Raw genomic sequence first — 14,455 nt, forward strand, 5'->3', positions numbered from 1 at the left:
AGGTGTGTAGGACCATGCGTGACAAATTGCATAGCATCTTTAGACCTCAAGTTTACAAAATAATCTTGAAAAAGAACAAACCAGAAGCCTTCCACTTCTTGACTTTAGTGTAGTTCTGTTACAGAGACAGACACAGAGCAACAGAATGGAGACTGCTCAGGAAGGGCGAGGCTTTTCAACAAATGGGTTGTCACAGGTAAGAGAATGAAGTAGATGCCCTGCCTTACTAACTTAGACTTTATTCTTGGCTACAGCAACAAGGGTATAGGCAACAAACAGAAAAATGAATTTCATCAAAAATGGTATTTCAACAAAATAAAAAGCTTTTATATTTCAAAGAGCCTTAACAATATAATTAAAAGATAACCAGTAGAATGGGGGATATTTATAAATCACAAATCTGACACAAGATTAACGTCCAGAAACTATTAGCGAACTGTACAACTCAACATTCATGACAACTTCCGCTGTGCACATGAAAAGATTCCCCAGTATCACTGATGACTGCAGAAAGGCAAACCACTGCCATCAGCCTTCAGTCACTGGAGCGGTGACTACAAAGAAGATGGGGTTAGCTGGGATTCTGAGAAGTGAGAACCCATGTGCTTTACTGGCGGAAACGTCACATGGCCAGGCCACAATGGAAAACAGTAAGGCAACTCTGCAAATAGTCTACAGGTTTCTCACAGGGCCCTGCATTCCCGTTTGTTTGTTCCCCAAAGAACTGAAACGGGGACTTCAAGAGTGGTTTTTACACCAGTGTTGAGTGGATTTACTTTAAAGGTGAGGCAGAAATAATACAAATGCCCATTGTGGAGGGAATAAAATTGCCATATACAGACATGGTGCCTGGGAGGGGGGGCTTTTGGGTTGATCAGGCAGATCCTGAGGTGTCTAGTTCATCTGTATTAGACCATGAGGGCGAATCCCGCTGACCGACTGACACGTCTACTCCAGATCCTTGCCGTGGTGGCTGACCTCCTTCAGGAGAAGCTTGAGCTGGTTTCCAATCACATGGACTTTTTCTTCAGCTTCTAGACAATCGGAACCCTCAGCATTCACCAAGAGCTGGCTTGTAGTGAGGCCACTCTGGGCAGGGACTTCAGCTCCTGCTTTATTTGCACGAGTTGCTTGTGATGGTCCTGAAGTGTCTCTGGGTCAAGGGCTGAATCAATTGGGACAATTTCACTTTTCCTTCTGTCAGTGTTTTCTAGCACGAGAAGCAGAGCATGGCTCATTTCCTGGAACTCCTGGCACTGTATCAGCGCATCCTGCAGCAGAGAGCACACTTGGTCCCATGTCCCGTTCATCTGGGATAAGTGATCTCGCAAGTCTTGGCTCTCCTAACTGTCAGCCTGGGTGAACTCAGTTGCAGAGGCTGACAGAGTGGTTGATGACTTCACGGTGGTCCACAGCTTTCTGGAGCTCCTTGAGCTTTCTGATGCAAGACTCGAAGGTGTGGATGTTGGTGCTGAGTGCCAGGGGCGCCTGTCCAGTTCCTCCTCTGTCTCTCCTAGCCACACCCAGATGCTGTTGAGGTCGGGATTAAACTGCTGCCTCTTCTGAAGGCTCTGCTTCACTCTCAACTTGTTGCTCATTGCCTGGGCCTGCAGCAGCTCCCAGTGGTCAATCATGCCAGCTGTCTGAGTCTCTGCTGTTGAGGTTAACGAAGCCAGGAAGGTTGTCTTCCTCCGTCAGCTTGTGTGCCAGTCTCCTCACGGAATCTATGTTTCCGTTGCATTCACCCAGCAGCTTTATGTAGCCCTTGTAGCTGGTGTCCAGGTCTGGCCCTGTGAGAGTTCTGCTTCTGAGGGGATATGTGCTGTATCTGGAAGCGGCTGGCATCCAGGGCTTTGTCCAGTTGCCTCATCTGTGACTCCAATGAGCTGGGATCACCACAGTTATTTCTGATTGCATTTTCTGTGGGTTCTACATAGGCCTCGGGTTTTTTTGGGAATCACTACATCTGACAAGCCAACAGCTCCCCTTGGGTGGGACTCCTTGTCTTTTTTTGTCTTCTGAGGGCGGAGTTCGGGATGTTGATTGCAGGCCTCGACTGAGGTCATACTCATCATCCCACTGGGGGGGGGGAAGCCCATGTTGGTTGGGGTATCTAGCTCTGACTGCTCATTCCAGAGGGGCTGAAAGAAGGCTGTGAGGAGGGCATGCCATCTGCAGAGGGGTCCTGCTAGCATAAGTCTGAAAGAGCCATGGAGTCTTCAAGATCTAGCTCTTGATCTAAGAGGTCATGGTCATCTGGTAGAGGCAGGCTGATCAGTTTGTGATATCTTTCCACATGTCCAAAGACACCCTGGTAGTAGCGTCTGAGTTCGTCCAGTTCCTACTCAATGATGGCAGCATCCAGTGGCTCGCTCTTTTCAATCAGCTGCTCCCCGTGGCAATGATCTGCTCGATCTTATTGTGGTTTAGGGAGATCTCCTGTTGGAGAGCTTTATTTTAGCTTGAACGTCACATTCAGAAAAATATTCAATATTGGTGAACTGCAGATCCATCTCTGGTTGCCCCAATGGACCATCTGCCTGAGGCTGCAGGCGGAGTCTGTGCGATTCTCTCTGGCCAGGTGGACCGGTACTGTTTGTTGATCAGCTCTAGCTGGGTCAGGCTCTCGTGGACCTGCAGCTAGAAAGCCTCAATTTCTTCGGCTCCTCTATAGAGCACTCCAGAAGAAATGCAGCTATATTTTCTGAAATCTCCAATCTTCAAAGCAAGAACAGTCATCCAGAAACTTCTGCCACAGTCGCCATGTCTCCTCTCCATGGACACTGCGCAGACGTTCCTCCACCACCGGTCCAGGTTGCAAGTGGCCTGCTGGATGGAGTCATACTCGGCGTGGGTGGCACAGGCATCACCATCATGCAGCAGGACCTTACACAGGTTGAGGATGGAGGTGACGCCTGTGCTGTGTTTCTCGACATCTCTCTGAAGCTCCTGCAGCTCATTCAGTTTCCTCTGTATTTCTTCAGATTTACAAGAATCATGGACTATGGGCTTGCCTACCTCTGACTCCATGTGGGCCAGCCAAGTCCTCACCTGCCCATGTTCTTGTCCAGCTGCTGCACAGCCCTCAGGGTCTCCTTTAGCTTCTTCACCCTTGCTGCAATGAGATGCTGCTGCCTGTCATTCCCTTGGTCAAGCTTGTACTGAATCTCAGTGGCTTTGTTCTTGTGGCTGGCTCTTCTCCCATTTGCTGGAGCTGGATTTTGTTATCTTGGGCAACAGCCATTTCCTCTTGATAACTTTCTTGAGTTTTTCTACCATCTCTTCGATGAGGAGGTCTCCGTTCTGAGAGACTTGGCTCTCCATCTGGGGGTCAGTCATTTGCACAGCTCCTGGTTCTTTTCGCTGAAGACAGCCCATTTGTTCAGGCGCCTGCTCACTTGCTGTCATCTTAGGGAGACCTGGTGACAAAGCTCTTCCCATTGCCTTTGCAGAAGCTCCATAAGTTCCTTCAGGATGGAGAAGTCCTCAGCTCTGAGGCAGACAACCAGGGAAGCCCTTAACAGTGCCAGCTCTGCCTGGTCATCTGTCCACCTCCCAACTGCATTTTCCAGTTCCTTACATGAGCATCAGTACCGTACAATCTACCAACCCACCCCTGCTGGAGGCTTTAGAACCTCCTCACACACCATTTTTTAGGAAGGTATATGGCAGCCTCCTTTCTACCTTGGTTTCCTTGGGGCATGTTTTGATGCTGCTTTAGAGGCACAAGCTGTAAATCTGAAAGACACTTTTTTTTTTTTAAATGGTATAAAGAAAACCTGGATGTAATAAAATCATGCAAAGCTTTATGTGAAGAAAATTGAATGTTATAGTATAAAAAAAGATATTTATGTATGTACACTTTGCTAAAGCCAAGTTTTTGTTTCTTGATTTCTCTGCATTTATTATAGATTCTATATAAAGAAAGAAAATTGTCATACACACACGGTATGAGACATTACTTAACATTAGAATAAACAGTTTATTGTTCAACTTTCATAAGCCTATAATAAGAAAAATATAACAATAATAATGATAAGCTGAATACAGAAGTGCAGTAGCCAGAGGCAAGAAGGACAGGGACACCCGACAGTTCCTGCTTGGTGGCTATAGCATCATTTTGGGGGAATGGAAAACTGGAGACAGATGGTGGTGAAGAAGCAATGTGAATATACTTACTGCTACTGATCTGAACACTGAACAATGGCTGGTAGGGCAGAGTTCTGCTTTCCCATACTTTCAGTCAACCTATCTCAACAGAAAGCTCTGAACACGTCCAACACAACAAAGCAGCAAATGGGAATTCCAAAGCTAAAGTAACTATTTTAGAAAACTGAAAAACCTGATGCAGTTAATACTGGAACAAAAAGACCAGAGGAAAGGCAATGTAAGTTACTGTCTGAGCAATAGATAAAAATGAAATAGAAAAGATAAAGCCTACAGCAATACCACTAAAGATCTCACATCTACGCCATGGAGACCTTGGATAAGAAGAAAACATCTAAAGAGCCATAAGTAAGTAATAATAATTAAAGTTGATTTAGTAAGAGACATATGGATTGTAAACGCTGAAAAACTTCAAACAGGATAAACTCAAATATGCTTTAAGACACATTTTACAATGCAAAAATTGAAAGACAGAAATTCAGTAGAGAAAACAAACAGAACACAGTGGATTTCTCATTAGAAAACATGAAAGTAACCCATCTTCCTTGTGTAGACAGAAAAGAACTAGGAACAAAAATTGCTTGACTACAGAATTTTTGTGTGAATGAAGGGGTTGATAAAGTACATTCTTAAATGAGGAAAAACAGTGAAATTTTTTTTGTTAGCAGATAACTTAGAATGGCTGGGGGTAGTTATCTAAGTAGAAAGGAAATAATAACATTGCATTAAATATAAATGGTGGATGTATAGCAATTAAAATTAGCACTGGTAGATTATAAAATGATTCCATAAAGACTATCTGACACTTCAAACTTACCAACACTGTAAACTGGAACTGAGAGAAAGAAAAGTCTTGACAATGCTACTAAAAAATAAGTAGGACTAACTACGTTAACACTACATAAATCAGACTTCAGAGCAAGGAGGCCAGCAAAGACTGAGAGGGACATTACATTGGGACAGAAAAGTCATTCTACCAAGAAATGGAAGCAGTCCGAAAGTCGTATGTGCCAACTGTTTTACATCATTCTAAGAAAAAAACTGATATAGCTGTGAAGACCAACATACAGATGTATCATTCTGTGTGTCTTCAACATTTTTATTCTTTCAACAACATTCAGGAAATCACCAAGGAAACAGGAAATTTTATACACACATATACACAATGATTTCTTGAATGAAGTCTAGCTAATCCTACAGTATATAATATCAGAACTTGTTCTTTACATAAAATTCATCTTGGCATTAATAAACATAATTTGATTTTTGAAGTATTTACTTGTTTGCTATATTTAGTTTATGACACCTTCTCTTACAGAAGAATTTTTTTGGGAACAGTTTCGGTTTAAAAGTAGAGCTGGCTCAGCAGTCAGGAGTACATATTGCTCTTGCAAGACAAAGGAACTGAGTGTGGTTCCCAGGACCCAAATTTGGCAGCTAACAACTGTCTATGGTTACAGCTTCAGTTATCTGATGCCCCATTCTGCCCCCTGTATCCTCTTTCAAACTAATTGTTTCTTCTTTTTAAACCATTATTTATTTATATCATTTATTATGACCATACATTTAACATTTGATGGAAGCCACATACTGACACTGCGACAGGAGGAAGCCTTACCGGATCCCATGAGAGCACAGATCAGGACCATGGAATTATACTTGATTTCTGGGGCACTTCTCTCATCTGCTAGCAGTCGGTGTAAGATCTGTACAAGCTGAGCACTTGCAAGATCTTTCTCAGCAGGACCTTTAATGGGAAACAAAGCGTGTCATAGCTGTTGCTAAACACCATCGGGCTGAATACTGTCTCTCTTCTACACACTATTCATAGGGAACTTCCCAAAAAGGACTGGCGAGGTCTCGTAGAACAGGGTAGGATAGGGGATGGGGAAGAAAAAAGCTGAAATTCTGGCTAAGCTGCTTTAAAACAATACCTGTAACAACGACCAAACCCCTAAAACTTGTAACTGGCCTTTCTCCTCTGTTGTTTTTCTGAGACAGGGTTTCTTTGAACGGCATTCAACTGTAGCGTTCCATGCTTCCCTGTTGCTTAGGGATGTTAACAAAAGATCCTATGTTTTGGTATATTTTCCTTTATAGCTTTTAATATTGTTTCTTTGTATTTTTGACATCTTGACTGTGATATATTGTGTAGAGGTTTTTCTCCAATCAAGCCTGAGCTGTTCTGGGCTGTAGATCAGGCTGGCTTTGAACTTAAATGTGCCTGCCTTGTGAGTGCTGGGATTAAAGACTTGTGCCTTAGTTACTACTTACAAGTCTATATTTGTGTTTTAACCTTGATCTCACCAGAAAATCAACACCAGAAAAGACAAGACAAAGCAAAACAAACACAAAAACAAAACAAGATGATAATAAATTCAGACATTTGTAAAGGAAAAAAATGTGCCCCAAACCTCCCAAGAGATCTGGGATACAGGCAAGAAATCAAACCTAAGGACCCAAAGCCAGGAGGCGCTGAGACAGGCAATTTTTATTCAACAAAGCAGCAACTTGATCAGGAAAAGAAATTGTGGAAACAGGAAAGCATGGAATAATACAGTTCCAGCCCTGAAAGTAAATGACTAACACCAAAATTGCTACAGCCAACAAACTCAAGGCAATTCATGAGAAGCAAGCCACCACCGTAGAAGATTCTTAAAGCAGTATGTATAGAAGAAGCAGTATCATCCATGAGCACACAGGAACACACACATCTCATGAGAGGAACAGAGAGCCAAGGGGGAACTAATTGCATCCAATGCAACAAACTGCTAATAGTAACAGATGCAGGGCAATCCATCACACCATCACCTAACACCATCACAGACAGCAGATCCTTAATGATAACCTTTAAATGCAAAAGACCTCAATCCACCAGTCACAAGTCTCAGACTAAGTGGATTAAGAAAAGATGATCTGTCGTCCCCAAGGAACACAGCTAAGATGTACAAACACGGAGGGTCAAAGGATGTATAAGTCTACCAGGCAAACAGCTGTAAGCGAGCTGGGACAAGGGACAGAGGTTAGGAGTAGTCTTTTGGAAGGTAAAACAGCTAGGGAAAAGGGAGCACACAGGGACACATACATTCCTTCATGACCAGTAGACACTTGGGTTAGGTAGTTTCCATATGGCATGTCCTAAAGTAGTGCGGATGGCACCTATTTCCTCTTTCTTCTTCCCTGAAGACAGCTGGATGTGCAGGCTTGCTCGCCCCAGGCATGCGCAGTTGGATACAGGCTACCCACCAGTCAGCCCTCTGCCTTTGAGTAAACCAACAGGGAAGATGAATAGGAAAAATTTACCCCTCTCTGACAAAGACGCTCAACTAAATGGCACCTCCACCCCCCTGGGAGAAAGGTGGACTCAAGTTCTGCTCCCTTCCTTGAGAGGGGGCTGCTTTTTCTCTTGCTTTCACTCTGCATAAAATCTGGCTTTAAATGGCAGAGAGCAAACCTGTCCTTGCAGTCTAGTAAGTAGATTCCAGCTCAGGAAGGAATGTGGGCTTGAGTCCACCAAGAAGACAGAGTCTAGGAACCAAGTCTGGGTGCTTGGAATGTTAACACACACAAGGAAGGCACAAAGGATCACATGGGTCCTGACAGTCACAGGCCTTCTGACACTTCACTCTCATATTAAGAGAGATCTTCCAAACAAACCTGCAAAGACGCCTCAAAACTAAACTTTGCACCACAGACCACCTGGATATTCCATCTAACCAATAAGAAACATGCATACATTTTTCTTAGTGCCATATGGAATCATTTCTAAAACTGATCATGTTATAGATCCTAAAACAAGCCTTAACAGATGGTCAAAAGCAACAACAACAACAACCAAAACCCAACCAAACAAAAAGGCCTGAAATAATTCCTTCTATCTTAGCAGTCCACAGCAAGCAACAGCAAGAGAAACTATACAAATATTTACTTGCTAAAAAATTTACACTATTAAATGAATAGTAGTCGTTAAAGAAACAAAAAGTAAAATTCCTAGAATCTGAACAATGTTATCTCTATCATGACATCTGGGATACAGTGAAAGTGTATTAAAAAGAAAAGGCTATAGATATAGACAGACAAGACACACAAGCAAGATCTCACAGTTCTAGCAGACCAACGAAGTCACCAAACCCAACATATGCATATGGAGGAAAATAATGATGATTAGGAAGAAGCTAATGAAAAAGACTGAAAGAACAGTATGCATGATCAATAAACTAACAGTGTACATAACCAATCAAAGACCTGGGTCCTTGGGGGTGGGGGGAGATGTTTGAGAAACCCTTAGCCAAACTAAAATAAAGAGTCAAATTAACAGGATTAGAGATGAAAAAGGAGTTGTTAAAACACACCAACAAAATCCGTCAGATCATCTGGGGGTACTTTGAAAACTTAGATCGCAAAAGGCAGAAAACCCAGATGAAATGGATTGATGTCTAACTCATTTTGTCCTACCAAAATTAAACTGTTCAGGGTTGGAGAGATGGCCCAGTGGTTAAGAGCACTGGCTGTTCTTCCAAAGGTCCTGAGTTCAATTCCCAGCAACCACATAGTGGCTCGCAACCATCTGTAATGGGATTCGATGCTCTCTTCTGGTGCATCTGTGAGTGGCAGTGTACAGGGTTGCAAGGCTTGGTGAACATATGAAAACCAATAAACACACACAATAGAAAAGGTCTTAAGGACATCATGATAGACAAAGAAAAGGTTTATGAGAACGTTCAACATCCCTTTATGATAGAAAAGTACTCAAGAAACTAGGAACAGACAGGACATACACTAACATATTACAGGTTACATACTGTAGTCATAGCTAAGGTGCTATACTAACTTTGAAAAAGAGCAGGGAGCCTGTCCTGTTAGAATTCAGAACTCTCTCCACTCTTGTTTAATACAGTGTTCGAAGTCTTAGCTGGTGTAGTATGAGAAAGACATAAAAAGGGATACAGATAAAAAAGGAAGAAGCCTAATTATCCCTATTTGCAGAGAACATGATTCTATACTTAAAGGACCCTATGGGCAGAGTGTGCAGTGAAGCAGTTCTCAGTCTTACCCAAAGGTTATGTGGCTCTAATATACCATCCCCGGCTGATATGTCAGGGTCTGTTAATGAACCAAAAGGTGTCATATATAAGCTATTTGTGTTTTGGCTTCTCATGGAGAATTTTGCCATGTGGATACTGTATACTACACAGGTACCAACAAGCACAGACAGAAACCAACAGTTTCATTTAACTCTGCTTTTTGGGAGCTGTTGACCATACACATACAGAAGACAGAGGTGAGAGTGTAGATAAAGGCAGTACTACAGAATGATAGAAAACATTTGTAGAGGTTATTAACAGGCACATAGGGATCGAACTCAGGGCCCAATGCATGCCAGCCAAGTACTGTGCCAACTGAGCTACAACCCTGGTTCCAGGTTCCTGGTGTGATATTCCAGGTATCATTTCGATTATCATTTCGATTAACCCTGCTGAAAATGTGTTATGTATCTTCTAAGTAAAATATCACTTAGAAGTTAAGCCTTAAAGTGCCGATTTTAAAATGTCACACAAAGCATGGTGACTGGAAAAACCTGTGACTGCAACTTACACATGATTTCCCACAGATTCAGATGTAAGTATACACTAGCAAGATACTTACACAGCCAAGGCTCTACCTGATTTCAATTCCACTCCTGTGCTTTCTTTAGTCCAAGATAAAAATAGGAAAAAATAAGTTTGTCAGCAAGGTACTTACCCAATTCCAAGGCTGCTATTAGTGCCAAAGCAACAAGAGCTTCATTCTGCATTATTACATGTTCACTAGTTGCCATGGTAACTAGATGCTTGATGCCACCACTCTGTACAATGGTTTTAATTACATCCTACAATAAATAAATATCACAGCATTATAAACCTTAATTCTACACATAAAGAGATGCCATTCCAATCAGTCAACAAATTGTTGAGTGCTGATGTGACAGTGTCCTGCAAGATTCATTGCATTTTAACCATACATTAAAGAAAAGCTTTTAGCGTTAAATAAATTCTTCAAAACATGACAACTTAAATTGCCTAAGTGAAAAAGACCATTGCATTTCCTATCAAGGCAGGCCTAAAAACTCCTGAAACTAAAGAACTAAAAGTACCATTTCATTTCCCCCACTTCTCCAAGGCAGGTCTCTAGAAACTCTGGGTAAATTTTTTTTTTTTAAATAATTAAAAGCATTTTAAAATTATCTTTTACTCCTTTGCTTGATTTGACAAATTTGAGAAAATTACATGTCAAAAAACTGAGAGCAGGAGAAAAGCCTTCCCCAGGAAGGAGCACACCAACTGGGTGTCCAATACCATACAGTCAGCCCTGAAAACATGTATGCATGCATGTATGTATGTATGTATGTATGTACGTACGTACATACATATATATGCACACATTAGTGAGAAATGAGGCCATGAATTTGAGAGAGAAGAGGGGTATGCTGGAGGGTTTGGAGGGAAGGGAATGGAGATTTTAATGGCAAAAAATAGTGCATATACATTTATTTTCCTTACACTCACACTCTCCCACCCAACCAACAACAACAAAACCTAAACAGAAAGAACTTTTGTCACAATTTCTCATTGACCCTGATGAGAGGCAGTGGGAGCTCTGGTGTAGCTAAGTCCTGATATCAATGCTGACTTTGACAAAGCAAACTCCTGAGCCTGTGTTCTGTCAAGTGACTTTGTGACATGATTTATCTTTCATATGTTTTGTAGTAACTACAGTTATTATATAAAAGGACATGTAAGATATGTGGTAAGAAGTCAGATGCAGTTACAGAAACTGGTTTGTCTTCACTGTCACAAGTTTTGTTAGCCTGTAACTCTTACATTAAAGAGTTCATAGTGACTCATGGAAAAATCTAAATTTCAGAATAATTAAGTTACTTCCTGTTAGCTTCAATTATGTACAAATCTAATTGTCATTATGACTACTTTTATAATTTTCTAAATTATTTAAAAATGGTTTTCTTTATGTTTCTATTTCACATAAAACTTTAAATCAACCATTTACAGAAATATCATTCCTTCAGCCCAGTGATCACAAGTGGAACCTATGAATGACATCTCTTATGGGCAGCTGTGCTCTGGCGGCTGTTAAGTCACTCCCCCTTTATTATTTACTGTGTTGGTGCATGTCAGTGCAAGTGTGCTTACAGAGGTCCAAGAACCATCCTGGGAATTCTTTCCTAACACCTTGTGGGATCAAACTCAGAGAATCCGACCTGCCCATAAGCCCCACTACCCACAAGGCCACTTCACCTGTTCCAGAGAAATGATGCTTTAAAAACCTTTTCTAACTTCCTAAGTATTACCTAATTGTTAACAAGGTAATTAGAATCTTAGAAGCTTATTAGAATCTTGGATATAATTTATTTATTTATTTAGGTTTTTCGAGACAGGGTTTCTCTGTATAGTCCTGGCTGTTCTGGAACTCATTTTGTAGATCAGGCTGGCCTCGAACTCAGAAATCCGCCTGCCTCTGCCTCCCGAGTGCTGGGATTAAAGGTGTGCGCCACCACGCCCAGCTACATAATTTTTAAAATCATTCAAGAGTTCCATGGAACTTTCATGGGAGCTTACTGACCAGGGAACATAAACAGATGCATGGAGTCCCCTGAGGAAGGTCTGTGATTTGTTTTTCTTTCTTTCTCTTTTGCACTGTGGCATAAAAGCAGGAAATGAATGAATGAGTGAATGAATGAATGAAGCTAGCTTGTAATGAGAAACAGTCTTTGAGTCCAAGCACTTAGTTCAAGCATGTCACCTCTCATCAGAACAGGTATCTGAGCATTTTCTTTTTCAAATGTCTATCATATCTACAACTACTTCAACAAAAGTTTATTCAACAGCTTCTCCATATGGCTGATTTTTATGACAGAATTATAAGGGCTTAGAGACACAGCTCATTTTTATCTTGCAGAGGATTCTCTGAGCAAGATACAGTCTCCCGTTTATAAATGAAAAGAGATATTTGTCCAAGTCAGACTGGGACTAAGGTAAAGCAAAGGTTCAAATCCAGGAAGTCTTGTGTCCAGACCTTTGCTCCAAACCAAATATGGACAAAGCAAATGTATACTTGTTATATTCACGGTACCATATAGTGAAATGCTTGACATGGTCCTAAGAGCCTCACAAATGTATTTGTAGTTATGTTTTAACTTCAAGATTGTTTTCCAGAAACAAAGGTTACTACCAGCATTTTAGAAATCAAGATTGTCCAAGGAGTATAACTTAAATGCTATTCTTCACAAAATAAATCCAGCTATTCAGTTAGCTTCTCTTAAAGCTTTTCAGTTGCAATGAATAAATCAAGTAGGGAGTCTTATCTAAACCCTGGATATCTGCAAAGTCTCGAGAAATTTTAGACAGTTTGAAACAATGCTTTACAGTTTTATTTTTCAATGAGGGTTTTTTTTTTTTTTTTGTCTTGTTTTGTTTTAAATAGAAAACCAAGTTTTGGAACACAAAGACAAATAATCTACATTAACAGTCTCCCCTCTAGCATTTACAGTTGATTTTCCCTTAATTACTGAAATAAGCCCAGCATAAGACTTTGAAACTGTATAACAATGTATATAATTTGATGTTCTGTGCTAGGCTTGGGTGTTAGATCACCAGTTTATGAATCATGTAATAAAGTTTTTCATTTTTAACATTGTATCAGTGTCTGCTCAGAAATTTGAATAAATGTTGGATGAGTGAGCCAGTGCCTAAACACATTTGTCTAGACAGGCTTTTAAAAGACCTAATAACCAGGGAACATTACACTTTTCCAGCGTGAAGTAGCATGCCTACGTGGTAGGTGGGTGTTAGTCAAGGCAGCTTCCACTCCTTCCGTTTTCACTCCCTGCAGTTGGAAAGTATGAACCCACCTAACAGTATGAGCCCAGGAAGTCACTACATATGGCTGAGATGACTAACCATGTGTGCCCTGTGAGTCAGTGAGGACTTTTGGAGTGATAAATCTTAAGACAGAATTCAGAACAGCTCTAAAAGAAATATAATATTCCAAAGTATGACAACACCAGTCAGGGAAAACACGCGTGTACTCTGGCCCGTGCTGGGTTGATCATGAAAATGTCTGTTAGGTATAGCATCAGTGGACGCTACCACAGGAACAGCTCAATATGCCCACAATACAAAATTTCACATTTGACTAGACAAATTTGAAAGTAGAACATTAATGCTAAACCTGACCTGAGAATCACGGAAATCCTCTGAAGTTCATGGCTCCCTCCTAGGGTCTTCTTGGGCCCCACTTACCATCCCATGACTGAATATCCCAACTTCAGAGATTTACCCAAGTACTGAATACCACCAATTCAAGGGCATGGCTGGCAGAAGGTTCCCCAAGGGGCAGACTTCTAAGCAAACAGCAAGGAGCTGTTGAGTGAGCTGGCCTTTGACAAAGCTGCTTACAAATACCACACCGGATATGTTACAGGATCTTTTTATCAGCAATTGAAGAAATGGAATAAGACAGAATTCGAAGGGCTGCTGCTTCCTGCCATATCCACAACCCACAAGCACCATTGCAGGCGGCGGCGGCGGCAGTGTAAACACCCACTGACAGATACTATCACCAGGTGAGGCAGAAGCACCGGATGAAGTATTCACACTGCTGACAGGCTGTCCCACATGTCCTGCTTACCCAATTCTGTGAAGACCACAATCTTACAGAGTTATACCACCTCCCACTAACAGGAGAAAGAAGGTGCTTCCCTCTGCATTTGCTGGCTTGTTTTATGCCTATGGTCAACAGGTAGAATGCCCATCCTTAGGAAACAGGCACCACCATTCATTGAGTCATGTCAAAAATAATGGGAGTTGTAGGGAGAAAGTGCTAGACCCTTACCTAACAGTTTGGAGATACACAGTTGTTCTGTGGCCTTAGTTAAGCTCCCAAGCAGACAAGACTCTCAAGGGCTCTGGGAGAAAGGGAACAATACTCTTTTGTCCAAACAGCAACTACTGACAACTGAATTGACTGCTGTATGAACCAGGTATCAAATATGAGTTTTAGGCAATGGATATGGACATGGGGCTGAAGCCATCAGAAAAGGATTTGTAAGGGGAGATCTACTGTTTTCTAAGTCCCTAGGTACGCATCCAACCAAGTAATTTGTGACTGAGGCATTTACTGAGTTGGTGTTTTACAAGTCCTGTCTGCAAGGAGACTGAAGCCAACACCAACCAACAGCTGTGAGCTGCACGTGGAAACCTCCCGGAATTAGCCAAACGCTCAACCTCCGCAC

At 41.6% G+C, this 14,455-nt stretch overlaps 1 protein-coding gene and 1 pseudogene across 4 annotated transcripts in view; both read right to left on the reverse strand.

Annotated features, from left to right (window-relative positions):
* Positions 1 to 14,455, reverse strand: part of Rap1gds1 (Rap1 GTPase-GDP dissociation stimulator 1) — a 139,145-nt gene that overhangs the window by 2,790 nt on the left and 121,900 nt on the right. For all 4 annotated transcript variants that reach the window (XM_021195727.2, XM_021195726.2, XM_029537412.1 and 1 more), the window contains 2 exons: positions 9,910 to 10,036; positions 5,786 to 5,914 (listed from right to left, as the gene is read on the reverse strand). In XM_021195727.2, coding sequence (XP_021051386.1) covers positions 5,786 to 5,914; positions 9,910 to 10,036 — 256 coding nt within the window. The remainder of the gene's footprint in view (positions 1 to 5,785; positions 5,915 to 9,909; positions 10,037 to 14,455) is intronic.
* LOC110320136 lies at positions 787 to 3,324 on the reverse strand (annotated as a pseudogene).

Source organism: Mus pahari, chromosome 4 (genome assembly GCF_900095145.1).
Source record: "Mus pahari chromosome 4, PAHARI_EIJ_v1.1, whole genome shotgun sequence".
In the NCBI taxonomy this organism is placed as follows: domain Eukaryota; kingdom Metazoa; phylum Chordata; class Mammalia; order Rodentia; family Muridae; genus Mus; species Mus pahari.